General features: G+C 44.4%; 1 protein-coding gene across 1 annotated transcript in view; it reads left to right on the forward strand.

Annotated features, from left to right (window-relative positions):
- Positions 1–8,269: 8,269 nt before the first annotated feature.
- The window catches only part of nol4la (nucleolar protein 4-like a), a gene marked incomplete at both ends in the record, with an annotated part of 35,948 nt that continues 18,732 nt past the window's right edge, over positions 8,270–25,485 (forward strand). Inside the window, 2 exons of the mRNA XM_083975306.1 lie at positions 8,270–8,623; positions 23,150–23,305. Of these exons, the coding sequence (XP_083831432.1) occupies positions 8,270–8,623; positions 23,150–23,305 (510 nt within the window). The remainder of the gene's footprint in view (positions 8,624–23,149; positions 23,306–25,485) is intronic.

A 25,485-nucleotide genomic window follows, 5' to 3' on the forward strand; every position in this document is an offset into this window, starting at 1 on the left:
CACCGTGACTGAAGCTGATTCACCATCACTCCCCCTCAGTGTGTGTCTGCCTCTCATGCAGCTTATTCAGTCTAACACTCACAGCTCTGTGTCACTGTCTGTGTTTGCCCCTCTCCTTTCACCCTCTGTTTTGGACTGTTGCCCCCCAGCTCAGGTAGATTTTTGTTAGTTTACACAACAACTAAGACAGGAATCATCTCCACAACAAGGTCTGTACACATCCACTGTGTTGGCAGTGAAAACAGCCCGAGGAGACCGGAGGAGCCTGTACGAGTGTGAGTGTTAAGTACATACTGTAAATATATTGATGTAGGCGACTCCTCTCATTTCATTTTATAGGCTACTAATACGCAAATATTTCTACTCTGACTCATTTAATTGACTCTAGCTATATGGCTTCACCCACTTCATAGATTGATACGTAATAAAACATATAAGGAAAACTACAGTGCATGGGATATCTAATCCAGATGTTTTTGGTCTGTGGTTTCAAGGAGGAGTGGATAGAATATGGATGTATGGCAGATTTTTCTGTAAATTAGTCCAATTATATAACTTAAAATGTCAACACAAGCAACAATAAACTGAGTTAAATTAAGCTGATTTACACTTTATTTATGCATCTGCTTTAGGAATTTAATAAAACATAATATAATAAACATTCAAAACCAAATAACTGATGTAACATCAACCACAGAGTTTAAAATACAGATGTTTGGGCTTATATACAGTAACTTCTGGGTGGTTAATGAGATAATAGATGATTTGCAGGCATGTATTTATGATGCATTATGTTCTTATAATTAAACTATTATAAAGTTCCCATAACAACATACAACATTAAAACACTGATTTTACACTAACACAACTATACTCACAAAAAGTTAGGGATATTCAACTTTTGGGTGAAATTGATGGAAAATGTAAAAAAAAAAAAAAAAAAAAAAAGTTCATGCTACAGTGACATTATATAATTTAAGTGGAAGTATGTAATGGTATGGTTTCTTCATGTCCAACAATGTATTGAAACCAAAGTTAACAACAGTGGTTGGTACTATACATGATTAGATTAGATACTGTATCTTTATTGTCATCATACAAAGCATGACGAAATTATTGCCACCCATGAACGCCGCATAAATAGATAAAAACATAAAGTACGAAAATGTACACAATTTAAATAAAACAATAAAACACAACACATCAATAGCACTCTTAGAGTGCACTATCTGGCCTAATCAGCCCGACGTTGGCTCCAAGTGAGCCCTCGTGCTCAATGTGATCCATGAGGACCAGACTCGCTCAGTGACAGGTTCAGAGTTCTGACAGCCCACGGATAGAAGCTGTTCTTTAGCCAAATACTGAAACACTGAACAGTTGGACATGTACATTCAAAAGTTTAGAGAAAGTCAAATTAAGCTCACGTTTTCATGTGAGTGGTAATATATGTGTTAATTTATAGTGATTTTTAACACAAAAACAAAAATATTTACAGAATTTAAGTATTATTGGAAAAATATGAATGGTTGGCAGTTGTTAAAAACATCCTCAGTGGTTCAACTACAGACTCAGAGTCAGTTGTTTCCCAGTAACAAAACAACATGTGTAGTTTCATAATACTCTATAATAATCCATCTCTTATACAGTTAATCATGCATAACAAGCACTTTTACTTTTAATAGTTAGCGCACAGTTGGATATATGACACTGGTGAATGAACAGGTTAATTTAAAGGAACATTAACTGTACTTGAAGCAGCAGAGGCTCTGGCGTCCACAGATTAAATATCGTGTGTATGAATCAAACTCTGAGTCACATGTTTCTACCGCTCGGTTCTGTATCTGATGAGACTTCTCCTGACGGGTGTTTGTCCAAGTCTGTGTCCCAGGGTGCACAGCGGGGTCACTGTCATCAATCTGCCATCAACTTTCCCTTTTTCACAGCAACATCATCAGTGTTAAATAACATGTAGCTGGTTGATCAATGTTAATGACCACATATAGATTCACTTTATTATGTCATAAACACAATTTCAATTGTTTCCAACTTCCTCACTGGAAAGCCATGTTGTCATGGTGACACTCAATACCATGCAAAACAATACCCATGAGCCTCAGCTGCTGTTATTCCAACACTACGAATATTATTCAAAGATGGTTAAAGGGATAATTCAAAGTTTTTGGCAAATTGGCCCATTGCCATAATCCCTATAGTCATAGCAGTAGGTTCGTTACCTTTAATTGTCGGTGCAAGCTGTTTTTAGAACGGCAGAGCAGAGCCGTGAGCTGCTCAGAGCTACGCTATACGGAGGCTCATGGGATTTTTTGGTTTCCCTCATCAAACTCATCAAATACACAATCCAACAACTCCAAAACGCTCTGGTGGACAAGTTGTGACCTGCACATTCACCACGCTATGAGATAATAACAGAACGTTACCAGACAGAGTTGTTCTAGAAGTAAATTCATGCAAAACTGCTGATGTGCGTTCCCGTCGGAGGCAGTTTTCCAGCCAGCAGTCTCTGAATTTACCTCTAAAACAACTCTGTCTGGTAACGTTCTGTTATTATCTCATAGCGTGGTGAATGTGCAGGTCACAACTTGTCCACCAGAGCGTTTTGGAGTTGTTGGATTGTGTATTTGATGAGTTTGATGAGGGAAACCAAGAAATCCCATTAGCCTCCATAGCATAGCTCTGAGCAGCTTGCAGCTCTGCTCTGCCATTCTGAAAACAGCTTGCACCGACAATTAAAGGTAACAAACCTACTGCTAAAACTATAGGGATTATGGCAATAGGCCAATTTGCCAAAATGTTGAACTATCCCTTTAAACCAGTTCTTATCCTTCATTTTCACAGGATGAACAACCTAAATGTATCTGTGTGTGTTATGTATTTGTTACCAACCAGGTACAAACTGAGTTTCTATAAAACAAACTGAATATCTAATGTTATTGTTTCTATTCGGTTTCATTTTGAAGTAGCTGCCATTGGTGCTTTCCATCAATTTGGAGATGTTGTTGCATGATGCTGATCACTTCCTTGGAGCCAGAGCTCTATTGTTTTGTTTTGTTTTGTTTTGTTTTTCACCCCCAATAGCCCAGAAATCCTCCAGTACAGATGTTCATCTTTTCTCCTGATGGTTTTTAATCCAAAGCTGCAGTCAGAGGAGCCTCAGCTGCTCACGTAGCCTAACACACACACACTGTCTGTGGGAAATATTAATGGGACCTTAACTTCCAGAACCAGGGGCACCTGAAATTAATTCTCCCACTTGACAACCAGACTCACTCAGACTTTATAGGAAGTCCCCCCTCCACAGCCTGGAGAGATATTACACAACAGTTCATCCAGCTGGAGTGGAGGGAAGGGAACCATGATTTGAATATACATACGTACGTACATCTATGTTCATAACGATGGGAGGAGAGTTGCTCCGCAGGTATTGTGAATGTGCTGTCATCAGCCCTGTGTTTATAAGTGAGGCAGGTTTTTATTTTTGAACGTGGGGGTATTTCAGTGTGAGACTCGAGGCTCCAGGACAGAGGAGAGGAGTTGTGTCCACCTCGCACTGGAGAAAGAAAGGAAGTGCTGCTGCTCAGTGGGGGACTGGGAGCATAATTACAGCAGTTTTGCCTCATTAGGATTGAGGAGGCGTGACCCTGCCTACAGGTCCGACAGCTGAACCGCTCGGATGGTGGTGGTGGTGCCGCTGAGAAATGATCTCTGCTCAGCTCAGAGGAGGGGAGGGAGAGGGGGAGGAGGAGGAGGAGGAGGAGGAGGAGGAGAGGGGCCGGTGTGGTTCAGTGTGAGCCTCCAGTGTGTCGTCTTGAACAGTGGTGGAGGATGTCAGCTTCCATGGGGCCCAATGAGCAAGATTTTATTTTTGGGCCCTCTATTACTGCCAATATTACTGATTATTAATCATTTACACACCTACTACAAACTTATATAATTTTTCTAATCTGTCATTACAAATCATCATCCTAGCCTGGCATTTTTTTAAATCAGAAATGGTACCAAATTCAGCTAAAAGTGCAGCCTGGGTTGATTTACACTTGTAAATTGGGGATAGGTCAACATTTTGGCAAATTGGCCCATTGCCATAATCCCTATAGTCATAGCAGTAGATTTGACCTTTAATTGTCGGTGCAAGCTATTTTTAGAACGGTGGAGCAGAGCCGCGAGCTGCTCAGAGCTACGCTATACGGAGGCCAATTCTTGGTTTCCCCCATCAAACTCATCAAATACACAATCCAACAACTCCAAAATGCTCTGGTGGACAAGTTGTGACCTGCACATTCACAACGCTATGAGATAATAACACAACGTTACCAGACAGAGTTGTTTTAGAGGTAAATGCAGAGACTGCTTGCTGAAAAACTGCCCCCGACGGGAACACGCATCAGCGGTTTTGCATGAATTTACCTCTAAAACAACTCTGTCTCACAGGTGCTTCGTTCGGATGTACTCAGATTTCTCAGTTAAAGTCCTGCAGCAGAAGTTTACAGTAGTAGATGTGTCATTACATCGAAAAACAGCTGCAGAGAGTGTGAGTGTTGTGGGGGTCGCAACCTCTTGGAAATGTCCTGAGATACGTCAATAAGAGCAAAAATTTACATAGAAAACTGGATGAGCTTTTCTTTCCTTTCTCGAATTTTTGCTTTTTTCTTGTGAAGTCTCTTGGGCAACTAGTTTGATAATTCACTAATTATCCCTGTACTTTCTTTTTTGTTTTTAAAAAGCATAAATGCCAAATTCCTGCTGTTCTTACTTTTAAAATGTCAAAATTTGATGCATTTTTTTTCTGGCCTTGATAGAAAACTGAGCATCTGTGGTAGTTTTTCCAGCTCAGTGGTTGGACAGACGCAGATCTGTGACACTTTATAGACCCAATGATTAATGGAGTTGTGTTAATCAATATCGTAAATAAGTGTTAGTTACTTGAAGCCCCATAAAGGACCATTAAATCACAATACCAAGTCATAACATAGGTCAAATAGTTCACTGGGGTGAGCAGGCGTCCCATTTACAGAGACTTCAGTCCGCCCTGCACTCACTGGTGTTAAAGACATAAAAAATAAATAAATAATGTAGAAACTAATGAGTCAAAACTGAATTATTATCAGAATCTGACCTTTTGATGATGCTGTAAAAAAAAACATTATAACACAAAAATCTATTATTTAGTTAGTGTTAAAAAAACAGAGAATAATTCAAAAGAACTTATAAAAATTGTTAATAATAATAAAGAAATTACATTATGGGTTTTTTTCTTTTTTCTTTTACAGCCAAGACGGTGTTAAAATGTTAAATCACCTTCATCTAGTTAATATCTAACTAGTCGGAGACGTTTGGCAAAGTGGGATTCATCTCATCTTCTGTGGTTGAACCTCTTTAACTCAACATATTCTAACGTGCTTAATGCAGCTGATTTATTAAACCAGGTCCTGCTGCAGGTTTTTTTTTCTTTGTTGAAACTCTCTCTCCATCTCCGTCTGAACATCGACTGCAGTTGTCGATGTCATGTAAATGTTATTTAGTTTTGATAATGGAAGGTATAAGTGATGATTATTAAAGAGATAGTTCAGCATTTTGGCAAATTGGCCCATTGATCCCTATAGTCATAGCAGTAGATTCGTTACCTTTAGAACGGCGGAGCAGAGCCGTGAGCTGCTCAGAGCTACGCTACGGAGGCTCATGGGATTTCTTGGTTTCCCTCATCAAACTAATCAAATACACAATCCAACAACTCCAAAATGCTCTTGTGGACAAGTTGTGACCTGCACATTCACCGCGCTATGAGATAATAACAGAACGTTACCAGACAGAGTTGTTTTAGAGGTAAATTCATGCAAAACTGCCGATGCGCATTTCCGTCGAGGGCAGTTTTTCAGCAAGCAGTCTCTGTATTTCCCTCTAAAACAACTCTGTCTGGTAACGTTCTGTTATTATCTCATAGTGTGGTGAATGTGCAGGTCACAACTTGTTGGATTGTGTATTTGATGTGTTTAATGAGGGAAACAAAGAAATCCCATATAGCCTCCGTAGCGTAGCTCTGAGCAGCTCACGGCTCTGCTCCGCCGTTCTTAAAACAGCTTGCACCGACAATTAAACAAACCTACTGCAAGGATTATGGCAATGGGCCATTTTGCCCAAAAAATTTGAACTATCCCTTTAACAATCTGAATAAAAAAGCACAAAGTCAAGGCCCTATAAAACTTTCTAACTTGTTTCTCTCCTCTCTCACCTTAAAATCATCCAAACCTTAATATACAAAGTGTTGAATTTACTCCCCAGCGCTGCTGTTGCATACATCTGAAAGCATGCTCGTAAATAAACCAAAAACCTTTTCAAAATAAGAGCGCAGTGGAGATGTTTCCTCCCCAGAGGGACAGACTGGGCAGCCCCGCAGCTCATCCTGCATGCAGGCCGGTCCGGAGACACAACACAAGAGCAAATGATGAAATTAAATGAAATAGCACGTAAAGAGAGAAAGAGAGAGAGAGAGAAAGAAAGAAAGAAAAAGGGCCTTGGCCATTCACCACACACACACACACTGACACAAAGACACACACAAAAAAACACACAAACACATGTGCATTCAGTTTTTCTTTATCTGACAATCTGTTGACAGACTGTTTGGCTGTTTGTCATTTAGTTGGAGAGGGTGAGGGGTGGGGGGCAGGGTGAGGGTGGAGGGTGGGGGGGCTTTTGTGTCCAGCATTTACCGCTGTCTGAGTCAGGATGGAAAAGATGAGGACGGGGCATCCCACTCACCCTCTGCACGGCCGGAGACACTGCTGCGCTGCTGTCATGGCAACAGCAGCCACCGCCAGGCAGCATGGGCCTACAGTACAATGCACAGGCCAGGAGGAGTCACACACACACACTTACACACTCACACACACACACACACACACACACACACACACACACACACACACACAATCAGAGCACGACACAGACACACACACACACAAAAAAAAGAAAACTACACACTGGAGGCAAATGCAGATCCAGAAATTTGTGCAGTTTGTTGTTTGTTGCTTCTTCTTCCTCAAACATCTGTGCACTGACTTCAGAATAAAAGACCCACTTGTGTTGATCAAGTCCAATAATGTGGCTCCTTTGTGCCCCTTTTACATGTGGAAGTCACATTGTTCTGTGATTTCTCTCACATATAATGAAATTATTGAGAATTTAAACTTCCTTATATTATAGATTTAAGTTTAAATCACACTATAAAGGGGCAAAACAAAATAAAAATAACATAATAAAGATGTATAGGTAGCCTATAATAGAATTATTATTTTATTTCTCTATAAACCACAGGAACACATTTCCTAATTGCATTTAAATGATCTTCTGAGTGTTGTGCCTCCACCCTTTCACCTTCTACGTCTCCGTCCGTCCACTTTGCTGCAAAATGAACCAGTGAAATGAATGCGGATAGCTACGGGATAGAAGGAGCCAACAACACACAACACTAGAGCAAATCCCATTCAAACAGGTGTGAGGACGGAGCGAGAGAGGAGGAGATCCCAGGTGGCGCATGTTGATCGGATGTGTGAGGGGGGGCATAGGCTACAGGAACTCATTGTGTGTGCATCTTTGCGCTTTTTTTTTTTTTTTTAAGGGGTTGTTGTGCAAACCCGCATCCGAAAATAGTGTTGTCTGTTTGAAAGTAGGTCGATAGGAACTGAGAGCGACGTTTGTTTCCACGCTTTTGTCTCTTTTTTTTCTTTGTTGTTTAGCGAAGAGGACGGTGGTGGTGGTTTGGCTTTTTTTCTTTCTTTTTTTCCTTCCTCCTCTCCTCTCTCTCATAGCCCTAGCCCATGCATATACCCCTTCAGTGGGTTTTTACGCACAGGTGGGAGAGACCCGCTCAGCATAGGACAGCCCCCCTCCTCTCCTCTCTCTGCTCTCTCCTCGGCGGATGATGTGAGGAAGTGACATTTTTCACCGCTGCGGTTCGGGACAGCACTATAGCTCCTCTGCAAACAGGTGTGCTGCTGCTGCTGCTGCTGCTGCTGTCCGGACCACTTTTACTGGAGGAAGGAAGGAAGGAAGGAAGGAAACCCCGAACCAACACTAAAGCCCCTCCAGCAGGACGCGGGACAGGAGCGGAGGAGGAGGAGAAGAGGAAGAAGAAGAAGAGGAAGAAGAAGAAACCCAGCCCGTTCAAGTGTGGTCTTTATTAGCCTGGGCTGTTTAAACGGAGAGAGAGAGAGAGAGAGGGAGAAGGAGAAGGAGAGAGGGGGAGAGCGATATGGCAACGAAAAAGGCGTGCGCCGTGGATGCGCCCAAGAGGAGCCGTAGTCCGGTCGTGTTGGAGGCGGAGATGTTCAGTGAATTTCAGGACTGGTGCCTCCGGACTTACGGAGACTCCGGTAAAACAAAGACCGTCACCCGGCGAAAATACAACAAAATCATGCAGACACTGTTGCAGAACGACGAGTCGGACGGCGGCGTGTACGTCGACAACAGCCACATCAACGCCAAATTCAAATTCTGGGTGAAGTCGAAGGGATTTCAGGTCGGAACCAACGTCCTGGGAGAGCACAACAACAAGAAAGGAGCCCCGGCGGGGAAACCCGTCCTATATGTCCCGGTCAAGTCAACGGTAAAGTGTGTGTGTGTGTGTCTGTGTATGTGCGTGTGTGTAATGTGTGTGTGCGTGTGACGAGATGTCCCGTTGCCGCCTGTAATAGCCTAATATAAGTTGTCATTATTTCTGCATTATTATACACGCACCTGTCACATGAATAGAAAATGACAACTCATAGTGTTTTATATATCGTCCCGGCGGCTCGCCCTCGATAAAGATTCACTTTGTCTGTCCACATCCCAACCAGAGCAGCCCCATACACTCTCATCCCTTGCTGCTGCTGCCATAGCAACGCCGCCGGTGCCTCCTGGCAATCGCAATTGTAAAAAAAAAAAAAAAAAAAAGATATCGGCTATCATGCATGGCCATCATCTCCTCCTGTCAGCTGCAATAATACAAACACCACATTATTATTGACTATTGATTATTGACATTAACGTGTTGTTTGAAGAACCGGTGTGGCGACGCTCTCTCTCTTTCTCTCTCTGTGTGTGTGTGTGTGGTGTGCGCGCGCGTGTGGAGGATGCAACGGCATGTTTCGTGGGTCGGGTATGTCAGGGTAGTCCGGTGTGTGTGTGTGTGATGCCCCCTCCCCATCCTCCCTCTGCGGGCTATTAACGCCAACTTAGAGGCTGTCAGATTCAGATCCACGTTTGATTGTTTGTCAGCGGTTTATCAAAAGGGCAATGCACGCGCCCTCACTGTCCCGTGCAAAACCGAGCACAAAAAAAAAGAAAGAAAAAAAAAGGGCCGTGTATCGGTAGCATTTGATCCCCCCCACCCCCCAACCCAAACCCAAACCCAACCCCCCCTTTGAGAGAGGAGCAGACACTGGGCTCCTCTGTGGTCCAATATCTGCCCCTTCCCTTCCTCCCCTCTTTCCTCTCCTCTTTTCATAAACACACACCACTGTATCAGCCCGTGTGAGTGTTTGCCCCACTCTTCTGCTTCTGCTTCTTCTTCAGTCTCATTGTCCTGGGCAGGATGCGGATCGCAGGCACTCGTTGCTCTGGCAACACCTGTGTAAGTCCAGGATGGTCTGTCTCCACCGCTGCTGCTGCATTTTATTGTGTAGCTGTAGCTGGATACACGGATTCACACGGCTTCATCCATCGGCAAATAAACTAATTATACTGATTCAATTAATTTAAATAAAACAAATGAAATAAAATAAAATAAAAGCATGTTTGATAGACGTAGCTATACGGAGCCAGCTGTGCAGTTAATTGGAGACCACGTGACGGGGCTGTGGCGGAAACAAAAGGGTCTGTCCGGGACTGATAACGACACACGCCCAGTCAGTCAGAGTGAGTGAGTTGTGTAGCGCTCACACACTTCACTTCTCCATGTCGGTGGCGATGATGATGATGAACATAATGATGATGATGATGCTCAGACTGAGCGCGTGTCAGGAGGACCGACGACGCTGCAGGTGCATTATGGGTTAAACCACATTCCCCTTCTTTCTTTCTCTTTCTCTCTCTCGCTTTTTTTTGTTGCAACGGAGGATAAACACATAGCCAACACGATGAACTGTCAGCCTGCCCTTTTTTTCTCCCTTTTTTTTTGGAGTGGGGGGGTTCTGCTGTGCCACAGAGGGAGACAACCACCATTTTAAATAAGCGCCTTCAGGGAATAATCTCCCCTCACCCCTCACCCCTCACCCCACCGCCCTGCTGGGACCGAGCCTCTCTGGACCTCAGACAGGGTTTTTATTCTGTCAACAAACAGGAAAGGAGATATTAGCACCGATTAGAGGCTGAATCCTTTATTATTATTATGATTATTGTGATTATTATGGTTTCAGCTCCTCCACAGGTGTTTTACCTGTGTGAGAAAAGCTGCAGTTTTAAGACTCATGCAGTCAGACCAGATGCCTTCACCAAAGTCCCCTAATCTCCACTCATATTGTGTTTCCCGTCTCTGTGGACAAGAGGACAGGTGTCCCGCTCCCCGCAGGTGCAGATGGATGGAGCCTGATGGGACACGTTGTTGACGATGATGATGATGATGATGATTAGGTTGTTGTTGTGTCATTTATTGTTGATACAGATCCAGTTTATTAAGAACAGCTATAAAAACTGATGCAGTGGCGGTTTATACTGTTCAGTTTTTATTGGATTTGACACTTTGGAGGATGGAGTTTGTGCTGCTGACTGTTGAGCTTCTATTGCATTATACAGGGAGTGGGGAGTGGGGAGGGGGAGGTGGAGGGGTGGGGGTTGTGTGTATGTGTGTGTGTGTGTGTGTGTGTGTGTGTGTGTGTGTGTGTGTGTGTGTGTGTGTGTGCCAGCTCCTCAGCCTCCTCCTCCTCCTCTCCTCTTCTCACTGAAGCACCTGTCTGTGTAACTCAATCGCAAGCCTCCTAAAATGACCATAAAGTTGAATCAACACCTCGCCGAAACAGTTCTGAACATCACGAGCTTCATGAACGAAAGGATTTATTATCAGTGGGGGGGGGGGGGGGGGGGGGTGTAGTCCAGGCAAAATAGCATTTTACAACAGACTAATTGTAATAGAATGTTTTTCACATTATTTCTATGAGGTGTCCAGAACAACATACTAAGATTGATTTACTGTATAAAGTCTATGGTGCCAATAAGGCCAGAAAACACCCCAAAAGGCTATTTTTTTCCCCTTTACTCCTATCACAATGAAACTTCACACAATGAAAGTATCTATGAAATTTAACATTTTTTGTATTACAAGTTTCTTTGAAAATTAATTTGAATATGCAAATGAGCCATACACTAATGGAATATGCCCAAAATACACCCGAATAGTAAAGGTAAAGACAAAAAAAAGCCTATTTGGGTGTATTTTGGGCATATTCCATTAGTGTATGGCTTTTCATAGATACTTTCATTGTGTAAAGTTTCATTGTGATAGGAGTAAAGGAAAAAAACAGCCCCATTGGGTTGTATTGTTGTCTGGCCTTATTGGCACCATAGACTTTATATAGAGTAAATCAATCTTGGATTGATGATAATTAAACATATTTCCCCAACTAGGATTTCTTAGGACTTTTAGTATGTTGTTCTGGACACCCCACTGATAATAAATCCTTTTGTTCATGAAGCTCGTGATGTTCAGAACTGTTTCAGCGAGGTGTTGATTCAACTTTATGGTCATTTTAGGAGGCTTGCGATTGAGTTACACAGAATTCTATTACAATTAGCTCTACTTTGGGGTCCAAAATGAGCTAGACTGCCTGGACTAGTGTATTAGTTCAGACTGCTACTGTATACGTGGACATATTAAACTGCCAACTGAGCGTTTTTTTTTTTATCGATACGAGGTAGCGGAGATGAGCTGATGAGCTTCTACGAGGCCCAAAACAACAACAACAGCAACAGTAACAATAACGACAACTCTCTGTGGCTGCTGGGAAGGGAAAAAGTTGAAACTGTGTGAGGAAACAGTTTGTGTAGCTAATACCATAAGGCAGGTGGGGAGGTAATGTAGTGGGAGTATGGGAGGGGGGGTGGGGAGAGGGGGGAGACCTCCCCTTGACTCAGCTCCACTTGGGAAATTTAAACAACAAACAAAACATCAGCCAACAGAAGCTGCTGCTGCTGCTGCTGCTCGTGATGATGAGTCAGACCAGAGTAGACGCCACAAATCAACCTCTGCATGTGCATGTGTTTGATTCAGCTTTATAGATATAAATATAGTAGCTAGACCGTCCTGGGCTGCTGAGAGGGAGAGTGACTGTCACACACACACACACACACACACACACACACACACGCACACACACACACACACACACACATACATGCACAATGGTCACTCACTGCCTCCTCCTCGTGCGGCTGCAGGGCCGGGGGGCGTGTCCCTGTCTCTGGAGCTTCAGCGTTGGAAGCCCCCGCTGCAGCTGCTCCCAGGGTGTGCCAAGTTTCTGTATGGGGGCAGCAGCAGCAGGGGGAGGAGGAGGAGGGAGGAGGGGGAGGAGGAGGAGGGGGGAGGGAGGGAGGGGGGTTAGGGTGGGGGTAGTATAGTTGTAGGGACAGGGATGGGGACGGGGACGGGGATGGAGGCTGATGTGCAGACAGAGAAGGTCTCTTCTGTGTGTCAGTGAAGCATACAAGGCGGCTTCAGTCAGAGTGTGGCGGCTTCAGTGGCGGGACAGAAAGAAACACACACAGACACACACACAGACAGGGCACAGTCAGTAGTCGATGCTTCTTTTCTTTTCAAGCCGGACACTGGGTGAATTTTCTCTTCTCTGTGTGTTTGTGTTTTTTTCTCCATGTCCGTCTCTGTTGTCTCAGAGAAACGCAGCAGCAGCAGCCCGGTCTCAGTGTGGAGATGCAACCTCGTTTAGCTCTCATTATGTCCTGATTAGAGGACGCTACAGAGGAGGAGGAGGAGGAAGAGGAGGAGGGGGGAGGAAGAGGAGGGAGGAGGGGGGGGGGGGGGGGGAGTATAGGACCAGAAACAGACACAGAGATGCGCCACAGAAACGTTCACTACAGCTTCTACACAAGCACACGCTTTCTTTCTTTCTTTCTTTTTTTCCCCGACATGAAGGGAGTCAGAGAGCAGAGCAGCCACTTTCACAAGAGAGACGCTTAAACGCCCCGTGTGTGTGTGTCTCAGTGTGTCTGTGTGTGGTGTGTGTGTTTGTGTGTGTGTCTGTGTGTCTCCTCTCGGCGGCTCACACCAGCATTGTACTGAAAATTTTGAAATACTGTTGCGAGCTGTTGCTTTTAGTTGCCATGCCAACTGAAATCTGTAAATATCTCCGTTCTTCGGGGTTTTGGTGGACACATGCTCACACACACATGGACGACACACACACACACACACACACACACATGGACACACACACACACACATGTCACCGTTCAGAGAGACTTCACATGACGTTTGCGTGCGCTGTCACAAATTATGAATCCAGTCAACATCAGCTCGTCTAATAATCCTGCACACACACACACACACACACACACACACACACACACACACACACACACACACACACACCAGTGTCCCAAAGATGAAAATGATCGGTTGCCGCAGCAACTGACTGATTATCGATAATATCGGTCGATTGATCTGCCAATTAAAATAGAAGAAGTTTATTTATATAGCACCTTTCACAGACGACAGTCACAAGGTGCAATAGGCAAAATTCACATGACACAATGACAGACGCAACTCGACAACAAGCAATAAAAACAGTTATAATTACGAGAAATTAATACAATTAATAAAACGCCAGAGTAAATAGCTGTTTTTTAAATGATAAGATTGAGGAAGCAGTGTTTGAAATCATTATCAGAATTTATCTTTATGATCGACTAATCAATTAATTGATTAATTGTTTGCAAATTAGATCAAATAAGATATTAAAAGATGCCACTTTGGGCCCTGGAGAGGTTATAATGAGCTTTTTTCCTAATTTCTCCGACATTTAACAACAAAAGAATTAAAAAATAGCTATAACAATAATTGGCTTATTGATTGATTTATTGATCATGTGGAGGTCGAAGCCACAGAAAGAAGCTTTAACGATGTTATGAAACACAGCAGGCCTTCCTCGGGACGTCCTCTCCTCATCAAACACACACACCAGTGTCCCAAAGATGAAAATGATCGGTTGCTGCAGCAACTGACTTATTATCGATAATAACGGTCAATTGATCTGCCAATTACGGTAAAATAGAAGAAGAAGAAGAAGAAGAAGAAGAAGCAGCTCCAGGTTTTTCAAAAAGAGACAAAAAAGATGCCAGAAAATAAAAACTTAAAATGCTTGAAATCATTATCAGAAATGATAATGTCTTATCTTTATGATCGACTTATCAATTAATTGACTAATTGTTTGGAAATGAGATAAAATAAGGCATTAAAATATGCCACTTTGGGCTCTGGGGAGGTTATAATGAACTGTTTTCCTAATTTCTCAGACATTTAACAACAAAAGAATAAAGGAAACGATAAACAACAAAAAATGTATAACAATAATTGGCTTATTGATTGATTTATTGATCATCTGGAGGTCGAAGCCACAGAAAGAAGCTTTAACAATGTTATAAAACACAGCAGGCCTTCCTCGGGACGTCCTCTCCTCATCACATCACTGTATCTTCTAAATGTTTTCCCTGCGTCGTGGTCGACTGGGAAGAGGAACATCATCATTATTATCTGATTAATTAGTCCACGTTTCCCCCGAGAGCTCCTCTCTATGTGAGGAGGGGGCCACAGAGTCAAAAGAACCCCGGCCTTATTATTCAACAGCATTTGCATTAATGCTATTTCTGCATAGCCAATCTCCACTCTGCTTTTGTCCGGCCTCCTTTTTGTGAGTGTGAGTGTGTGTGAGTGTGTGTGAGTGTGTGTGTCATCATCCCTCTCTGGCAGGCAGTTGCTTATTGGGGGCAACACATGGGCTCTCACACACACACACACACACACACACACACACATAGACACACACACACTCATGGGCTCAACAAAGCTCAACAAATCGGAGGAGAATCACCTGGTTGCTCTGGTTTACATCCGTCATCAGAGCAGCACAGAGATAAACCGATCACATGTAATGATGATGATGATGATCTGGATTGTATTGATTACGTTTAGAGATGCACCGATACAGTTTTTTCCGATCCAATCTGATACCGATACCTGGGCTGAGCGTATCGGCTGATACCCGATACCGATCCGATACTGTTGAATGAATGAACCGTATACCTTGCCATGTGAGTGAAGGCATCAGGCTTGACATAAACAAAAGGTAACAAATTAACATAGATATAAATGTACTTAATATTATTTATTAACAAATAACAAAGTGTAGGCTACATTAGCAGCTAAAAGAAATAAATAACACTAGATCGCTGTAACTGTATTGCTGTGTATGGTATTAATAAAAAAGAAACGACTGGATCGGAAAGCCGGATCGGCCTCATTCATCCGATATCCGATCCAATAATTAGTCAATATCGGAGCCGATATCCGATCTGGGTATCGGATCGGTGCATCTCTAATGATGATGAAGATGTTTTCTTTGTTAAACCTGCAGCTTCAGACAAAATGTGTCAGTTTCAGCCGTTAAAACGCAGCCGTGACTTTACTGTACATGACGAAATACATACAAACCACACGTATGTATGTGGTTAGTGTATGTGTCTGTGCATGTGTGTGAATGTGTGTCTGTGCATGTGTGAATGTGTGTGTGTGTGTGTGTGTGTGTGTGTGCGTGTACAAAGAGGGGGTCGCTGATCGCATGCTCTGTGTTTCCTCCCTTCAGCACCCTCTCTTCTGTTGCCATGGAGAGACCGTTCTTTGCTTTCCCATAGGAGGAGAAATTAACACCATTTTTAACTGGCCCGGGGGCCTCCCCCCCCCCCCCCTGTGTGGGAGATATAGTCTGAGTTCTGCTCCACGCACACACACACACACACACACACACACGCACGCACACACACACACACACACACACACACACACACATAGAGAGTCTTCTAAGACGGCAATAATCTTCCTACCACACGGCTTCTGTCATTTTTTTTAATACCTTTGCAAGGCCAAACATCGTTTAACGAACTGGGACAGTCTGACTGACGACGGGCGGAAAGTGACGCCGTGCACTCTGGGATGTGATGATGATGAGGATGATGATGATGATGATGATGATGGTGATGTATGTGCAGCTCATTTGCATAACGTGTTTGAGTCAGTGACTGGAACGTCAACACACAGAGTGGCTGCTGAGTCTGCAGAGACACTGGGACGGTCTGTGTGTGTGTGTGTGTGTGTGTGTGTGTGTGTGTGTGTGTGTGTGTGTGTGTGTGTGTGTGTGTGTGTGTGTGTGTGTGTGTGTGTCTGTCTGTCTGTCTGTCTGTCTCTCCGTGTCCCCGGCTCGCTAGGATGTCTGGGATGTCACACACTCTATCAACTAATGTTCATCATGGGAGCAGCCGAGGAGAAGCACTCACACACTCACACACACTCACACACACTCACACACACTCACACATTTACACACACACATGGACGTGGGACAGAGGGCTAGAGCTCGGTGTCGGTTCACCTAATGTGGATTTAATGAGAAGAGAAGATAGAGAAAAGAAATAGAAAGAGACAGGGTTTTCATAAAATATGTGGAGGTAACAGACTCTTTCTTTTTCTTTTTTTGTCGTATGAACCTTTACCTCACACTGTCTTCTCCTTATTACACACACACACTACCTACTACTACTGTACCTAATGTGGATTTAACCCTCCTGTCGTCCTTCTGGGTCAAATTGACCCAATATGTTCCCTTCCTCCATCTTTCTTTCTTTCTTTCTTTCTTTCTTTCTTTCTTTCTTTCTTTCTTTCTTCTTTCCACAATCATTTTCCCCTTCCTTTCTTCCTTCATTCCCTTCGTCCTTACTTCTTTTTCCTTACTCTTTTGATCCAATTGACCCTCCATCTTTCTTTCCTTCCCTTTTCCCCTTCCTTCTTTCCTCCCTTCTTTCCCTTCTTGCTTCCTTCTTCCTTCCTAGAACGAATCTGTTCCCTCCCTCCATCTTTCTTTCCTTCCTTTTTCCTTTCCTTCTTTCCACAATCCTTTTTCCCGCCCTCCCTCCCTTCCTTCCTTCTTTCTTCCTTCCTTTTTGACCCAATCTGTTCCCTCCCTCCATCTATCTTTCCTTCCTTTTCTCCTTCCTTCTTTCCTCCCATCTTTCCCTTTGTCTTTCCTTCCTTCCTTCCTTGACCCAGGTGGACAACAGGAGGGTTTTAATGACAGAGCTGAAAAGAGAGGAAAAGATGATGGTGAAAAGAAAAGAAATAGAAAGAGACAGGGTTTTCATAAAACATGTGGAGGTAACAGACTCATTTATTTATTTATTTTGGGTGGTATGAACCTTTACCTCACACTGTCTTCTCCTTATTACACACACACACACGCACAATCAGGGGTTATTATCCCATTAACGTGTCCATTTGCCGGCTGATAGATTTACGGAGGGAAGACGCCGGGGCTTTAAAAGAAGATGACCTGTTGTCACATCTGCAGTGAGATAATCTGAGTCATGAGTTCTGTTGACACAGCCATCTTGGCATGCGCACACACACACACACACACACACACACACACACACACACACACACACACACACACACACACACACACACACACACACACACACACACACACACACACACACACACACACACACACAGGGAGAGAGCGTACACCTGAGCATGCATCACTGTGCTGCCACAACTTAAGCTACTTATTGTGCAGCCACCTCATAAATAAAACACCGGCGTGGCTCCGTCTTGAAAAGTTAAACGCGATGTTTAATGTTTTGCTTTTCCAGATTTTTTTTCTCTTTTTTTTAGTCGCCTTTTTGCACCCGTGGAGCTAATTTCTTGTGTTGATGCATGTCTTCTGTCTTTGCCGGCCTCTCTTTGTGACCCAGCTGCTTCATCCTCCTCCTCCTGACCTGCCTGTGTGCAGGACTGCTCCTCTCTCCCCTCAGCGACTCTCTGCTACACTGTGTGTGTGTGTGTGGGGTGTGTGTTCATGTGTGTGTGTGTGTGTGTGTGTGACTGCCAGCGGGGGTGGGGGCAGTCGACTCAACCCCTCCAGTCTCCTAGCAACAGAGCGGTTTGGTGCGGGACAGGGAGAGCATGCAGGCAGAGGGGATGATGGGGGCTGGTTGTACAGTGGCAGGGGAGAGCAAAGTCCTACAGGATTATAGAAAGATGGAGAGAAGGAAGGAGGAAGAGGAGAGGAAGAGGAGGAAGGAGAAGGAGAAGGAGGAGGGTGAGAGTTTTGCAGCGTTGTTGTCGGCGATTAGGGATGCTGACACGTCTCCTTTGCTCTTTAAAACGGCGTGCTGCTGATGAAACCAAATATCTACAGAGCCATTCAACAGCTATTCTCCTCTGAGATGTCGCTCTGCCTGATAGACACAAACTGTAAACACACACAAACACAAACACACAGCACATTGTGTGTAGAGGTGAATGTTTAACTCCCTCTTGGCTTGTGTGTGTGTGTGTGTGTGTGTGTGTGTGTGTGTGTGTGTGTGTGTGTGTGTGTAAACTAAAAGGGCTTTATCAGTGCAGGGGCGCCCGACGAGGCCTTCAGGGGCCGACGGTGGGAGGGGGAGGGGGAGGGGGGCTGGTGCAGGAAACACATGCAGGACTCTTATTTTGAAGGATATTTATGTTAAAGTCTGCAGCTAACATCATGAATGAACCACTTTGTCTATAAAAGGTCAGAATAAGACAAAAGGTGTCGGCTTTAATCTGATAAATAATCAGTTTTCATTGATTAAAAGCATCAAATCGTCGCATTTGAGAAGCAGAAACAGCTGTAGATACATTATTTATGACTTATTTATGAATCAACCAGCTTTAAAGCCTTTAAAGCCCCAGTGTGTAACTTATTTGGCTTTTTATTAGCAAAAATCAATCAAATACGTATTTCACTGAAGTCGAATCACACCTGCATACAAATGAAAGCTTTCTCGTACCTTAGAATGAGTTGTTACAAGTCGTTACAAATACATAAGTGGGCGACGCACCGAACCGAGGCGGCCATGTTGCATCGCCATTTTTTACGTTCAGTGGCAGCGTGACCGTAGGTAACCACGGAAACTCAGCGGAGCTGTGGGCTCGGCCTGTTAAAACTGTCACCACTGTGTAGTGTGAGGAAGGACGGAGGCACTGGTGTTGCATTCAGGTGCAGTCAGGCAGACGGCCGTCGGCAAACCAACCGGATGTCATTTTACTCCACGAGAGAAAGACGGTAAAACGGTGGTCAGGTAAACAATGCAACATCACCATGACAACATATTGTCACGCCTGTATTGTTTTGCCTCGTGCTGGCGGACCACTTGTTTACATAGACGCTTGTTTATCCTGTTACATGCAGCGTCTGTTGTCTGTCTGACGTCTGCCCGATTTCACGTGAATGCAACATCAAGAATACGTTCAGATATGCAACCGCACTGCTAGATGGGGGGGATTCCTACATATTATACCTTTAAAGCCTGCAGCTAACATCACGAATGAACCACTGTGTCTATAAAAGGTCAGAATAAGACAAAAGGTGTCGGCTTTAATCCGATAAATAATCAGTTTTCATTGATAAAAAGCGTCAAATCGTCGCATTTGAGAAGTAGAAACAGCTGCAGATACATTATTTATGACTTATTTATGAATCAACCAGCTTTAAGTTGCGTCGGCCTTTATGATGAACTGATTAGTTACTTCTTTAACTTTCTCAAATGTGAGAATTTACTGTTTCATATCACATTAAACTAAACAACTTTGAGCTTCATGATGCTTCTTTGTGTGATCCAATCCAACACACTGATTTTAAACACTGTAAATCTGATCTGCACCTCTGTGTATCGGCACTAATTGTTGAGAGTCTGTCAGGAGTGAGGGTGTCGTTGTGTCGTTGTGATGTTGTGATGTTGTTGTGCAGAGTTTTTTTTCAAAAGCCCCTGAGCCCAAAATGTGTGATTTGTGATATCTCTCCGGCTCTATAAATAAAAACTGACCCGACTCAGAGTGACTTGACGTTTTTAGACCAAATGATTGATCAGTTTATCAGCAGAGCATAATAGAGAGACAGTCGCAGCCCCATACAGATGTTTATTTTATCAGAATTAACTCATGCAGGTGTTGCACAGGTGAATCTTTATTGTTGTGTGTTGGATTCCTGATTGGAGGAATCGTTACCAGTGTGTGTGCATCATGTGTGTGTTCATGTGTGTGTGCTGGATGTTTTATTGGGGTAGATTCAGTGGAGGATGCAGCAGCAGCAGCAGCAGCGGTGTGGGTGCACTCACTCACTCACTGCACACCCCACAGTTGTATGAGATTATCTAAATCCAGCGTGAATGGACCTGACACCATTGTCCCGTCACCAGCAGCAGCAGCAGCAGCAGCAGCGGCGGTGGAGGTGGTGATGTCACCAGGGGGATGGTGAGGATGAGGATGAGGATGAGGATGATACCTCCAAGTGCGATAGATTACAGCTGCGATGATGAGGTGGAGGATCGCTATTATTTCATTTATTATCATTACATTTAGCCCATGCTGACAGGGGAGAGTGGCTAGTGAGAGGAAGAGGGAGGGAGAGAAGGAGGGAGAGAAGGAGGGAGGGAGAGAGGGCCGGATTAAAACAAACCCGCTCTGTGAGCTGGTTTTAGTTGCCATGGCAACGATCATTACCTCGCACTTGGGAGAGCAGGAGCAAGGAGAAGGGGAGAGGAGAGGAGGGGTGGAGAAAGAAAGAAAGAAAGAAAGAAAGAAGGAAAGAAAGAGAAAGAGGGAGGGAGGGGGAAAGAAAGAAAGAAAAGAAAGAAAGAAGGGAAAGGAGGACGGGACAGGGGAGGAGGAGGAGGGGGACGGAAGAGAGGAGGAAGCAGTCGGAGGAAAAAGGGAGAAAATGAAATGTCAGATCCCAGGAACTGGGCACAAATGTCAAGGAGAGGAGGAGGTAAAAAAAAAAAAAAAGTGTGATTCCTCAGCGCCGCCGGGGGAGGATAGGAGAGGGGGGGGGGGGGGGGCAACATGGTGGGGCAGGACGGGGAGTTTCTGAACTCAGGACCCTCTTCTCACTCACACAGGGAAAAAACCCAGAACCCAATCTCCAGAAAATGTCAGAAGACGGTGGTGGTGTCTCATATCTGGGTGGAGGAGGTGGACGCTGGGAGAGAAAGAAAAAAAAAGAAGAAAGAAAGAAAGAAAGAAACCTAATTAAAAAGCCCCCAAATCCATTTGTTCCATTTTATGCTTGCTGGGCCACTTTATGTTTAAAATATCAGCAGGTGCAGCAGGGACGAAACGATAAGATCTAAGAGGGGAAACAGTGTTGATGACTGTTTCGTGAGGGAGGAGGAAGAGGAAGAGGAGGAAGAGGAGGAGGGAATTAAAGAGTTACTTAGAGAGAAAGAGAAAGAAAGAAAAAGATGGAGGTAGAGAGGGGAGGAGAGGAGAGGAAAGGAGAGGAAAGCCCCATGTGGTGCAGTGGATGGAGGCTGTTGTCCTGGCGATTCCACTTCCATGGTGTGTCACATGACCCTTTGCCCAGCACACCTGCCCGAGAGAAATCAGCGGTAGTTTCTATGGCGACAGGGTCAGCAGCAGTACGGGGAGGCAGGATGGCTGCCAGAGGTGGTGGAGGTGGAGGTGGGGGTGGGGGTGGGAGGGGCTCGGCTCAGCTCAGCGTCGTTGGGCTCGTACAGTGTCGGTGTCGGTGTCGGTGGAGTAAAGTGGTGGTTGTTGTGTTATTTTTAAACGTGGATGAGGTGACTTCTCCTCCACCTGAGGGAGAAATGTGAAGTCTGAACGTCTGCAGGAGTAAAAACACACATGACCTACAGATAGACCCCCCCCCTCCCACCTCCCAACCCCCGACCCCCCTCTGACTGCTGCTCCATCCTGGATGCAGGAATCTCTATATTTACAGTGGCATCATGCAAAAGTTTGGGCACCCGTGGGTCAAAATTTCTGTTAATATGAACAGTTAAGCAAGTGGAAGATGAAACGATCTCCAAAAGGCATAAAGTTAAACACAAAACACTTAAACATTTTGGCAAACTGGCCCATTGCCATAATCCCTATAGTCATAGCAGTAGGTTCATTACCTTTATAATTGTCGGTGCAAGCTATTTTCAGAACGGCGGAGCAGAGCCGTGAGCTACTCAGAGCTACGCTACGGAGGCTCATGGGATTTCTTCATGGTTTCCCTCATCAAACTCATCAAATACACAATCCAACAACTCCACAACGCTCTGGTGGACAAGTTGTGACCTGCACATTCACCACGCTATGAGAAAATAACAGAACGTTATGAGACAGAGTTGTTTTAGAGGGAAATGCAGAGACTGCTTGATGAAAAACTGTCCTTGAAGGCAACGCGCATCTGCGGTTTTGCATGAATTTCCCTCTACAACAACTCTGTCTGGTAACGTTCTGTTATTATCTCATAGCGTGGTGAATGTGCAGGTCACAACTTGTCCACCAGAGCGTTTTGGAGTTGTTGGATTGTGTATTTGATGAGTTTGATAAGGGAAACCAAGAAATCCCATTAGCCTCCGTAGCGTAGCTCTGAGCAGCTCACGGCTCTGCTCTTCCGATCTAAAAATAGCTTGCACTGACAATTAAAGGTAACAAACCTACTGCTATGACTATAGGGACCCCATTTGAATTCCAGGTGACCCCAACATGGGGTCCCGACCCCAAGGTTGAAAATCACTGGTTTACACGCTGTGATAGTTCCCAAACGGGGGGCTACAAGGGTGGCCAAACCTTTGCTGGGGCCCTTTTCCTTTTCTGTTATTGCCTTTTAAATGTAAAAGATGAAAATCTATTGTTTAAAATGTAAAGGCAATGTGTCATCTGTAACTTTATGCCTTTTTCGGGATCCTTTCATCTTCCACTTACTGAACTGTTCACATTAACAGACATTTTGATGAGGAATGCCCAAATCTTTGCATGTTGCATATCATCATCATCTTTACATCTTCAGCTAAACTCCGGCCTCTGTTTGTCTGTCCGTCTCTAATGTTTCAGTGTTCAGATGGGAACTCGGCCCAGGACAACTCGTCCCTGAAGCGCGTCGCCGTGGTCGAGGACTTCTTCGACATCATCTATGCCATGCACGTGGAGATGGGGGCCGACCCGGGCCGAGCGCCCAAACACGCGGGCCAGAAGAAGACCTACAAAGCGGTGAGTGGCCATGAGTCGTGGAGTCCTGAAGACACCGCGAGCAGGTGTTTGCAGGTTGCAGCTGAGTTAATATTGAGGATGTTGACAGTAAACATAATCTTTTTCCCCCTCTTGTCTCTTCCTCTCTGTTCGTATCTATCAGTCTACCAACATCTATCTATCAAGAAAAGTGGCAAAGCAAAGCAAAGGAGGTGGAGAGTGTGCATGGGGCCACATCCAGCTCCACAGGTGTAGGACAAATAGCAGCATGCTAAATAAAGATTTAAAAAAAAAGGAGAAGAATGCACAAGAAACTTCAAGCTCCCAAAAGCAGATTTCTTTATTTATCTCACAAACGGATAAAAAAAACGTCAGAAAAGACATCAGTGTAAACAAAACGCAGACTGTAGTCGACCTTATATACAGACAAGAGCCCTAACATCGGCCCGCCAACATGCTGACATGCTGCTGTTTTGCAGGTGTGTAACGTTTACCTACACAACACTCGCCACTGTCTGCTAATGAGCAGGTGACAGAGTGCAGCTGAGGCTGATGGGAAACGAGACCGGTGGATGATGAATGTCTGTATAAAACGTCAGGGGAGTCCGTCAAAGCAAAGCGGACCGACCTGCTGCTGTCGAGAAAAGAAAATGACACCTCCTCCTGCAATTAGGAGATCACATGATAACACTAATTAATGCAAAGTATTCTATATTCGATGCAAATTAGAAAATGCACCACGTCGTCTGCTCAGGTTTAAGCCACGCTGGGGACGTCGGTGTCAGTTTATCTTCTTTTTTATTAACATTTTGTCCAGATATCCTGCAAATTACAGCTCTGATATATCATGTGATCTCCAGACTGAAGGTGCAGATGTCATTTTTAGTTTTATTTTCTTTACTGTGTATGCAAACTGGATTCATGCTTATTCTCTTTTGTCTTGTTCACACGGGTGTTAAACTGACGACGACAAGCTTTTTGTTGGGAGTTTGCAAATTTCAGTGTGCAGCAACTGACAGCATCTCTTCCTTTAGAAAACTCCCTGTAGGATCTTTTTTAGGATTTTTTTTATTTGAAAACAAAGGTCACTGCTCTTTCAGGGTTTTAGGGTTATAACCTGACACATTTATATTACATATCACTCTACTCTACAAATGATTACAGTTACTTAAGGAAATCAGATCTCTGTTTATTGCTTAATTCTCCAGGTTGCATGTGTGAAGCCTTTAAATAATTTCAAGTAAATAACAAAAGAGGCAAAATTACAATTTCATTTTTATCTGAAAACAAAGGTCACTGCTCTTTCAGGTTGGGAGGGGCGGGGGTGGGGGTGGGGGTGGACGTCCCAAACACAGACAGAAGACAAAAGACGGCAACAAAACAAACAGAAAAAACCTGATTTCTTGTGTCACGTTATTGATGTTTCTGGAGCAGCAGCTGTATCTGTGTCGGTCGGTGGATGTCCGTCCGTCCATCCGTCCTGGGTCGAGGGGCTTTGTGTGTGTGTGTGTGGGTGTAGCCCCCCCTTTAGATTAAAAAAAAAGAAAAAAATAGTGGAGCCAGTTCCTCCTGCCCTGTAGAGAGGTCCTGTCACGTCTCATAGTGTGTACCCTTTTGAGGAGGCAGCATCACTGGGGCAGGGCATAATATGGAGCTGTCACTGTGGCCTTCTGGGAGGTGCACGCTCCTCTGGGTGGCCTTTCCCTCTCCGCTGCCTGAAGGGGCAAAAGGGGGATGATGGTGGTGGTGGTGGTGGGCCAGTGGGGGGTTGGTGGGCACCCCTGCTGCCTCTCCATGGTCACGTGAAGGTCGCATTTTACAGGGAAACGCCAGAGGGGTGAGGAGGGGAGAGGGTGGCATAGCTGTGGAGACAAACAGGGAGGGAAAGGCTGAGCATGAGAGAGAGAGAGAGAGATGGAGAGAGAGAGGGAGGAGAGGGGGAGAGAAAGAGGTGTAGATGTGAGTCAACTGCACCTGAAAGAGCAGCAGGAGGAGGAGAAAGGAGAGAAAAAAAGAGATGAGAACCAGCAGTTGTGTTTGTAAGGTAAACGCAGCAGCAGAAACACACTGAGGGCTGCAGATCAGGGCCGTAATTACCATATACATTGAGGGGGACACATCCCCCCCAAAATTCAAATATGCTCCAAATGTCCCCCCCAATATATAGCTAACTGATTAAAAAAGAAAAAAGTGTCCCATGT

This window comes from Trachurus trachurus (genome assembly GCF_905171665.1).
Source record: "Trachurus trachurus genome assembly, chromosome: 7".
NCBI classification, from domain to species: domain Eukaryota; kingdom Metazoa; phylum Chordata; class Actinopteri; order Carangiformes; family Carangidae; genus Trachurus; species Trachurus trachurus.